Source organism: Pundamilia nyererei, unplaced genomic scaffold (assembly GCF_000239375.1).
Source record: "Pundamilia nyererei isolate P.nyererei 1_Seehausen unplaced genomic scaffold, PunNye1.0 scaffold00055, whole genome shotgun sequence".
In the NCBI taxonomy this organism is placed as follows: domain Eukaryota; kingdom Metazoa; phylum Chordata; class Actinopteri; order Cichliformes; family Cichlidae; genus Pundamilia; species Pundamilia nyererei.
This window is the reverse complement of record NW_005187456.1, coordinates 2,835,229-2,845,750: the sequence shown is the minus strand read 5'-3', so window position 1 is coordinate 2,845,750 and position 10,522 is coordinate 2,835,229. Positions and strand designations below refer to the sequence as shown.

At 39.3% G+C, this 10,522-nt stretch overlaps 1 protein-coding gene across 1 annotated transcript in view; it reads left to right on the top strand.

Annotated features, from left to right (window-relative positions):
- Window positions 1–9,255, top strand: part of ildr1b (immunoglobulin-like domain containing receptor 1b) — a 15,566-nt gene extending 6,311 nt beyond the window's left edge. Inside the window, exons 2-8 of the mRNA XM_005733893.1 lie at window positions 1,256–1,426; window positions 3,564–3,713; window positions 3,813–3,932; window positions 4,044–4,190; window positions 5,892–6,017; window positions 7,433–8,298; window positions 8,819–9,255. Coding sequence (XP_005733950.1) covers window positions 1,256–1,426; window positions 3,564–3,713; window positions 3,813–3,932; window positions 4,044–4,190; window positions 5,892–6,017; window positions 7,433–8,298; window positions 8,819–8,857 — 1,619 coding nt within the window. The 3' untranslated portion in view covers window positions 8,858–9,255. The remainder of the gene's footprint in view (window positions 1–1,255; window positions 1,427–3,563; window positions 3,714–3,812; window positions 3,933–4,043; window positions 4,191–5,891; window positions 6,018–7,432; window positions 8,299–8,818) is intronic.
- The last annotated feature ends 1,267 nt before the right edge of the window (window positions 9,256–10,522 follow it).

Genomic DNA, 10,522 nt, shown 5'->3' with positions numbered 1-10,522 from the left:
AAAAAAAAAAATGACAAAGGATGAACTGAAGCTCTGCCATCACGTAATGTCGCATACTGCTGTTTCTGATGTCATTTAAAAAAAAAAAAAAAAAAAAAAAAAGGAACTGTAGTATTTTGTGCCATAGATTGTTAACGCAGCTATGATTTAAAGGAAAAAAGTACCAAATACTTTTAAGAGCTCACTGATCACAAACACTTTTCAGCTCAAACTTAATAAAAGAAGCAACTTCAACTATAAGTAGAAATATGAACATAGTCTCTGCTCCTAAGTATCTTCCTACTGGGTTTTGCTCATTTACACGTTAGCCTGACATGTGGGAACCAGAAAATCTACAACCTGTAATTCAGTATCATGTATTCAGTATTCATTATTTGCATAGTGTGTTGGCCAGAGGGGCCGATGGCGCGATATGGCAGCCTGGCTTCTGTCAGTCTGCCCCAGGACAGCTGTGGCTACAACTGTAGCCTCCACCAGTGTGTGAATGTGAGAGTGAATGAATAGTGGAATTGAACAGCGCTTTGAGGTTCTCAAAAAGCGCTATATAAATGCAGTCCATTATTATTATTATTATTATTATTATTATTATTATTATTATTATTATTATTATTATTATTATAGTGAGGAGATAAATTCATATTCATATTATTATTATTAGCAAGTGTCTTCTTCAGTTTAAAAATGGTTCTGTGATGAGAAGATATTAAGTTTTGGATTGAACAATCTCTAAAAAGAAGACTCGCAATATTAACTGCAGAAATGGTTTAAAGACATTTTTCACATAGTTCCTAACATTTAGTGCATCAAGAAATTTTAGTTTATAACAAAGATAATAAACTGTGGAAAATAACTGATTGGGGACTTGTATTTTGAGATATCAATCTACTGAGTAAAGCTGGCATCGTTCAAGGATAACTGAGGAGAAAGTTTTTACCTTTAACTTTAACTGATACATTTGTCCATCAGCAGATGTTTTTTGTCATCAGCTTGTTTTCCAAAACTTGCCATTATAGATCGTGACTGAAGGCTGTTATTACTTGTAATAATAGAGTACAATCTGCGCACAGTTAAGCATTTCAAGCGTAAACTGTTAACCAGTTTGGTCAGATTCTTTTCAATCCATCACTCAGCAGCCATCGCACGAGGTCTTTTTTTTGGCTGATGGAATATCAATTCCAATTGTGTGTGTGTCAAATCAGTTGTTGCTGTTTAAGTTTTTAAAGTCCAATCTCACCGTTCTCCCTTCCTGTGTCAGAGCTGCTGTCCGTTACAGTGAATGTTCCAGAGACGGAGAGGAGGACGATGCTGTTTGCCTCTGTGATTCTGCGCTGTGACTACTCAACCTCAGCGAACCAGCAGGACGTCCTGGTCTCCTGGAAGTTCAAATCCTTCTGTAAAGACCCCGTACTGGATTACTACTCCACAGGTGAGGCTACAGGTGGAAGAAGAGGATGGTACGTTGTTGATACACGTACTTTAAAATGAGCAGATATTAACAGATTAGACTCTTTTCATGCTTTGTTGGTGTGTTCATAGTTTGTAGTTTCATTTTGTCAGCATCCACGCCTGAAGCACTTTCCAGCTTTGTAATGGCCACAGCGTTTGTTTTATTAGAATCACCTTCGATCTTCAGTTAAAATACTTTTATAATTTTGTGTTGACAAAAACTGCAACGTGACTTGCTGGTGAAGGCGTATACCAGCGAGGCAGTAATTTCTGCTTTTACAGTTCTAGTCTTCAGCCCGACTGGATGAATGACTCCTGTGGATCACCTTGTTTAATATTTAACTGAAACTTTGACCCCTTTTTCTTTCCTTTTGTTGCTCCAATCTTTGCCGTACAGGATTCAGGATATGAGCTCCCTTTTCTGGTCTCAGAGTCCTGTGTTTCTATTATTGTAGACCAAAGGATTCAAATATGCAAGTCTTTCATAATTTACCAAAAATGTATTCAATATTGACTTAGATCCTGATACACACCAGTCTTAACAGCAAAGTAAATCAGTTGTAGCTATCTGTGCACAAAAAGGTAAGTCAATTTTTCAAAATGTTATCAAACAGTATGTTTTCCCTATTTTCATATATATATATAAAACATTTTCAATAATTAAAAACTAATCTGAGACAAGCCCGCTCTGCAAGTTAACTGACACTGAAATGAATTAAAAATGAAATAAAAATAAAAACTAATTAGAAAATATAAAAATGTAATAACTTTGATAAATAATATGTTTCTAATATTATTGTTTTCATCTTCCATTCAACATTAGCCGCTCTGCTCCCGGTACCCATCAGTGGGGTTAGTCAGATGCTGCCACTTTCACGTCAGCAAGCAGGGGAAACGATGGGTTTACTTAGTGAGCTGATAACCAGATTCACTGAATGCTTATCCAGATTGCCAGTGTTAGTTTAAGTGACTCCAGATAACAGAAAGATAACTTAGGTATGTTGATCTTGCTTTGTAGTATAGGGCCCTGGTTGTGAGAGCCTTGAGCCCCGGGTGAGAGGTGGGGAGCACCCTGAACACGACACAAGTTATTCAAAAAGTTACTAATTAAAATTTAATTCAGCTGGACAACATTTCAAATAAGTCAACAGTAATTTTCAAAAATATTTTGACAAACAGAAAGGTGCACAGTGGATCCAAACATTGCATATCTGAGTTTTAACTTTGGGCTAAGTATTACTACGGTTGTTAGTAAAGGACCCAAATGCAAAACCTAAGAAAACAAAAAACAACCTTTTTAGGTTCATGGTTAAATTCAAAGTACAAAATCCACAGCGAGATAACAAATGACATGCAAAGTTTCCAGGGAACAACCCCAGGGATACAGTGACAGCACAATAAAAGAAAAAGTGTAATCAGGATTATATACACAGAGGACTGATGGGGGATGGGACACAGATGAGAAGTGAGATGTGAAAACTAATCAACAAAAGGTGAAAGCAACCAGGGTATCAGGGGAGGACAGACAGGGAACAAAACTAATCTTCAAGTAAAACAGGAGTTAACCTCCAGCATGTGCTTAAGAAGCACAAAACAAGAAAACATAAAGAGACCAAGAAAATACAAATACAAATAGAGGGGAAACCATTATGAATATCAAAGAATACAAAAACAAAAAACCCACAACTCGACACCGCTGAAAATCCCAGGGTCCATACCAGAGATCATGACAAGCGTGCAGTGGTTCCATTGTGTTTGCCCTGTTTCAGTGTGGTGTGCATATAGACACACCCGATCCTTGCATTCCTTTTCACACCAACACATACAGAATTACAGACATGTCTAATTTCAGCCTGCAAGGCTCTGCATTATGCATATTTTCATAAAAATTTAAATAAAAATTGTATTTTTTTAATTTTACACAGGTTTGAGGCATCAGCTGTGTGTTTTTAATCTTTGTGTGTACTGTTTAATTTTCCTTCATATTTTTAATTCCTATCAGACTGTTTTTAAGTGGTTTAAGCAGCATATTGTAGCTGTAATTGTACAGTGCAAAGAGTTAGAAAGAAACTATGTACTTATATTCCTATTTAAATAATTTCCTTTTTTTCCTAAAGCCTATCAGGCAGCTCTGCAGCTCGGTCAGGACCCCTCCAATGACTGCCCGGACCGCCAGCGCACCGTTCGTACTGTCATCCAGAAACGGGGCATCAATGAGCCCATCCTGGGTGCGGAATACAGGAACCGCAGAATTACAATTCGAAACAGTATGTTTGATTACATCATAACTATAATGCTGCAGTACAGTCTAAATGTATTTCAATTTCTTTCACATTTCAGACTAATGTGATGTTTTCTGACAACAGCTGCTGATCTGGTCATCACTGAGGTGATGTGGTGGGATAACGGTGTGTATTTTTGCACCATTGATGCTCCCGGTGACACAACAGGGGACTCGGATCGTGAAGTCAAGCTCATCGTTTTCCGTAAGTCCCCTCAGTCGCTTCAAGTCAAGTTATTTGAGGTAGTAAAATGTAAAATATACTGCTATATCAGTAATGTTGTCAGTAATTATGTTTTACTGTCACTTGCTCCAGACTGGCTGACGGTCCTGTTAATCATCATCGGTGGTCTCCTGCTCATCATGCTCTTTTGCATATGCTGCTGTCAGTGCTGCCCGCAGAATTGTTGCTGCTACGTCCGCTGCCCTTGTTGCCCTCGGACATGCTGCTGTCCAGAAAAAGGTAGAAGAAATGCTTTTTTGGATTGTACATTTTTAGCTGTAGCTCTACATGTGGAAGATTCACTTCACTAAATCATGAGAAAGAAACTTCTGTTGCCAGAAAAGTATTCAAACATGTAACTATGTGGCAAAGTAGAAATACTGCAGCTGAATAGGCTTCAGCTGGAAATCTACGTCATAGCTCATCAAGTACACTGCCGTTCCAATTGTAGAACGATCGCGCTGCGTTCTCAGGAAGTCCGGACTCCTGTGTGAACTTCCGAAGTCCAGACTAGCGAAAAGGCGAGTACAGACTTGCGTACTTGAGTATTTAGAAACGGCCTAACAGTCTGCAGTCTATGGACTAACCTCAGCCAACGCCAGCTAACAGTGTTAGCTTGGTGGCGAGTAGCCTTCATTAATAGTGATAAAAATCACACAGCAATAGTACACCGAAGATACTGAAGTTTCACCCATCCCATTCTTGTTATGATGTGGTGTCCAAGTAAGAAATGCTGGCTCTGGGTCCATGTAACTGACGCCACCAACATTAACAGGACGCTTACATTAGAGCCTGTTATTGTGTGTTTTGTTTGGATTTCCAGCAATCAGAATCAGAGCAAATGTATTAATCCTGAATGGAAACTGAGTAAAAAAAGTCCGCAGGTTGCACTCAAACCCAGGCCAGCCTCTCTCAGCTATACGACATATGATTACATGCTCATCCAACTGAGCTAAACCTGCACCCAACTGTTTTTAATCACCTAAATTGGAGAAGGCATAGAGTGGGCATAGGCTAACATATGAAACAAGAAATGACCGCCGTGTATTCTATTTATTTCCACAAAGTAACTGTATTCTGATTACCACCTATTTAAACGGTAACTGTAACGGAATACAGTTACTCATATTTTTTATTTGAAATACGTAACGCTGGTACATGTATCCCGTTACTCCCCAACACTGTATATAAAACACTGGGATACGACTACATGGTAAATAACACATAGCCACTTAAAATTATAAATGTGGGCAATGACGTCGGCGACTTACGTAGATCTCTGCAATGGCTCCCTGCAGAAGTCTAAATCAGGCATTAGTTAAAAGTTTAATGTTTCACAAGTTTTTAATAAACATGTATTTGTACCATCGGAGGAAACCACAGTGCATGGAGAGAACCCATACGCCGTATCTCATTATTACTGCATAAACCATTTTGCAATTTTAAACTGATTAATTATTTTTAAGTAAGCCTGTAGTCTAAGATAAAGAGAGTTATTATGAGTAGATATAGATCAAACAAATTTAAAATCCATAGAGAAAAATTTCTAAATGTTTGACGAGGACATGAATTGTAAATGGTATGCAGCACTGTTCTTTTGAAGGTCGCCGCAGCTGCCAGATGTGTCATTGTGTTTCATATAATCCTGTGTGTGTGCGCAGCCCTGTGTGCTCTTGAAAATATGTGAAATATGCACTCTGCAAACACATTGTAATTATGTGCCCTTCTCACGGCATGCTACAAAAGAGGAAATACATTAGTAAAGAAATGTAAGCTGAAATTCCCCTCAGTTTGTTTTAAGACAGAATATTTACTGAGATGGTCCAGTGTACTTTAAAAACAAGCAGTATTATTATTACCCTCTGCTGTAAATCAGTATCTGCTGGTTAAGTACCTATATCAGTCTTTTTGAACTGCTTGCTCCATGTGCTTTGACTTCAGCTGTGATGGAGCACAAGATGCTGAAAGAAGCTCGGAAAGCTATGTTACCCTGGATGAATGGTCAGCCCATTTATGCTCCCATCAGCTCCAATGCTTCCTCCCAGGGCGTTCCCATTCTGTATTCAGGTGAGTGAGGGAAAGCACAATAAGACTTGTCCTTAATCCTTTATTTGCAATGACGTAAAATAAACCCCCAAACAATGTGGAATTCTGAATATGGGCATCAGAGCTTTTATTCACTTCAGCTGGTGAAGGTAGCAGACCTGCAATAGAAACCTTTGAAGCAGGCTTGTATTGCAGTCATGCCCTTATTATTATTTATTTATTTATTTTACCTCTGGTTGTAATGTGGTGTGTTTCCAGCACGTGAACTCTTTTTTTGCAAGAAGCCTCAATTTTTGGAATCTGCTTATGCTGCCCTGTCTGTATCTGTGTTACTGTAACAGCGTTAAAACCATAGACTGTACATAAAAGACGATTCAAAGCTCCCTCATTGGTTTGTGCACTCTTGCTTTTTCACACCTGTTTGTATTTTTTTAAATCTGGATTTGATATTAGTCAGAAACGGAGGGCACTGCATGTTCGTACAACATGCATCGTGATAATTTAGCCCTGACCTGAAACATATTCTGCTTCATCTTCTCTTTTACTTTAAAGCTGATGATAAATCACAAAATAAACTTCATGTTGTATTCAGGAAGTGTTGAAACAAGTGATTGAGCACGTAAACAGAAAAATGTTTACTAAGGCAATAAAGCAAGAATAGTTATTCGGTAAAATCATATACAGTCTGATTTCTCTTTGCAGTCAGAGGAGTTGCCCCCTGCTGGCCAATAGAAAGAATACTGGTTTAAGAATCTTCTGTACTGGCTTTGTCTTTTTTATACAGTCTGTGTTTAATACTGGTTCAACACTTCATGTGAGCATTTCAGTGGTCACAATGCCTTTCATTGTAAAACGTTTACATGCAACACATATGCACCGGCCCTACAAGCGCTGACAGCAGCCCATTCGTTCATTTTCATTACTGACACTGGATTGCTCAATCAAATCTCTTAATGTAATTGGGCCCACCCCTGCCTTCCCTGTGCACTCATGCACCTTGCAGAACAGACATCTCACGGCATGAGAATAGTTTCTTTCCCCAGGCTGTTGGACTATATGCTACAATAACAACCTTATTTAGTCAGCCTATAACAACATTGCACACCAGATTCAGTTAAAGCACTTAATCGTAGGCTTACTTATTTCTTATTTTCTAGTTGTACTCTGTATATCTGTATCTCTAGGTAGTTAGTATATATTCCTTTTCTGTGTTTTTGTAATATATATATATACATATACTGCAAATACCATATGTTCTATTTCTGTACCACTGTTTTTTGCATCATGACACTGCGACAAATTCCTTGTTTGTGTACAAATTTGGCAATACTCCTCTAAACAATACTCCTCCCTTCAAATGTCCAGAGAATAACTTGAGTTCATGTAGGTTCAACAGTTGTTGTTTATCTTCTTAATCGCTGTCAGTTTGGTTTCAGATTCATACTCAGACTACCCAAACAAGCACAACTTTGCCATGGCTCCCATGCAGCTGTCACCCATGGGCCTACAGCAGCAGCCGCCACCTCCTCCTTTACACTATGGCAACAGCAGTGTGCGTGGCAGCATTCATGGTAACAACCAGGTGTTGGAATACTTCGAGAATCAAGTGAGAGGGCTTGATGTCATTGCACCAGGGATGGCTCCTCATGCTGTCCAGAATGTGCCTCCATTACAGGCTCAGCATGCTCCTCCACAAGTTTCCTACACACCAAGGCCTCCGAGTGTGTTGTCAGCTCTGGATGAGATGGGGACGAGAGGGATGGAGAGAAGAGTGATCACCCTGCCTCCTATTATCCAGCGTGTACCCAGCTTTTCTTCACGCAGGGGCCCTGGTGGTGGAGATGGAGCTAGGGGGGCTCTCAGGATATCCAGCCAGTCCAGTGGGAGTACAAACCGCTCAGCAGGTGGTCTCCACCGCAACAGTCGTGGATCAAGAGACAGATACAGAAGTGCGTCTCCTCCCAGGCGGGGAATCCTGCGTGATTACATTGATGATTCGGATAGGGACAACAGGCGGGGAAGAGCATCTCACAGGAGTTCAAGGAACGAGAGAGGGAGTTCGTCCAGGCACCGTGCCCGAAGTCGCGATGACCTCATGGATGAGCTACAAAGCAGAGCTCCTCGTAGGCAGAGGAGCTACTCACCTCCCCTGCACCGCAACGGGTCCTGGAGCTCAGATGAAGAGGACATTATGAGAAGAAAAGGAGGAAAAGGGAGGGACTGGTCAGAGTTGCCTCCCAGCTACCACTCCATCGACATTCAGCCTCCACGCAGTAACAACCAGAACTACGACCGCCTTTCTGTAAGATCCACACACAGCTAGTGACACACTCTGACCCAGTGGTGTGTTGTTTTTTTCTTCTTTTATCTTGCATGGCTTTTAATATCCCAGCCACACCTTTAGGTTGGCAGTATCAGTCAGTGCACCACTGTGATCCTACAACAACTCCAGAGTTATTGTATTTTAACTGAAATATGTTTAGAATCCTGACCGAGGACACAGAAAATGGATACATTTCATACACTGAAATGATTCAGTGTATGAAATGGTTTGAAGAGGTTTTATGCAAAACTATGAGAAAACTATAAAAGCGGGCAATTTCACAGAACTGCATTTAGGGGTTGTTAATTAATTGCAAATTAAGCAAAAGACTGATTTGTAAAGATTACAAATAGACCTGAGGGTGTGGATGAAGTGCCATTCATTTAGTCTTAACTACTTTCATTTTTTATTTTCTTCTAATGTCTTGGTGCTTTTCTCTACCTGTGTGCGTAACCTCATCTTAAATTCTAATTTCACCTTTTTCACTTTTCTCTCGTAGGATCGAAGCTCCCATAGCAACACCACTGTAGTCATCTGAAACATTTCTGTCTTTTGATCTTTTCTTGAAAACGGTAAAAATGAAGATAAAGAAGTTGGTGCCTGTTTGGTCACCTGGAAGGAACAAAGATGTTGTTGATTCATTTAGTAGTGTAAATATACTGTATGAGTATAATTGTACCCTGCGGGTGATGGTGTATAGTGCAGGTGATGTGCAGCTGCATGAAATCATATTATTATTGATTGTTATTAATATGATTGTATGTGATTCTTGTCCTAGTTCTCTTGAATTGTCTTACGTGTGGTGATGGATTTTTTGGGTTAAGTACGTTTGTCGTTGTAAAAAGGTGCCTGTGCTGAAAAAGATCCAGGACTCGCAGAAGAGATTCCTACTTTCTAGTTTTACTTCCTGGTTAAGCATAAGTTTAATAAAGATACAGTGGTTATTTGTTTTTATTTTTGTTTTGCTGTCAAGTTTGTTTTTTTACAGTAATTTCTTTTTTGCCTTCCTTACACTATTTAAAAATTGTTTTTATATATATATATATATATATTTTTTTTTTATCCATTGTACGTGGATAAAGCAGTAACGGTAGCAATGGAAACTACATTTGCGGGAAGATGGACTGTTTTTTATATCTGGATGCACCCACACCAAAATATAATTGTGACTGGATTTTTTTTTAATAGAGATGTAGCTTTGTTGTAAAGTATGTGTTTTTAATAAAATCTTTACAATACTGCCTGCATGGCGTGGATTTTATTTCATTAGTCCTGTTGTAGTAGCCCATTACCTCAGGGATGAGTGGATTACGTGGACATTTGGAATACTAAAGTCACATATCAGTTTGCATTATGAACTAGTATAGTTTGCAGTGGCAATGTTTTAGTCACATTAGTCATTACAACAGCACAATCGAACTGCCTGAGAAAAGAGAGTAAAATATTAAACCATGTAGGAGGAAAGTAATTCAAGTTTTTAGTACATCTGATGAATGGCCTGATATAGCACCTATTTACTGTGACTGAGCACTGCAACCCTCATTCACCCAATCACACACAGATTCCTACAAGCAGGTTTTTCCTAACCCTTGTCTAACATTTGCACTCGCACTCTGATGGATGCATCGGGGGCAATTCGGGGTTCAGCATTTTCCCAGAGGATACTTCAGCATGCAGATAGGAGGAGCCAGGGATCAAACCACAAACCTTCAGATTTTTAGATGGCCCACTTTACCACCACAGTCTCCGCAAAGCTGAAGAAATGCCAGGTGCTTTGGATCTACAAAGGTGGCTAATGTTCAGTTTTTGAATTGTTAAAAGGGAAAAAAAGGAATATGAATGTATTCATCAAGAATTAAACAGTAATAAATAGAGATGTACCGATTCGATATTAAGTATCGGTATTGGTCAGATAAACTAAATTACTGGATCGGATATCGGAGAGAAATAAAAAATGTAATCGATCCATTAAATATCAAAAAAGCACCTCACAAAACTTGCGACATGGCGCAACTCTGCTCATAACCGTAGCAAGTCGGAGCAGTGTGCTCATGTGATAGAGCGGCTGTGTGTATTTGTAGCCTCGCTACCAAACCAGCATTTCATCTCTGAGGAAGTTATCCCAGAGAGAAGTAAAGCAAGTGTGTAAGTTCATCTCTGAATGTTTGTAAAGCATTCCAGCGTTAAGCTTAACAACGGATAT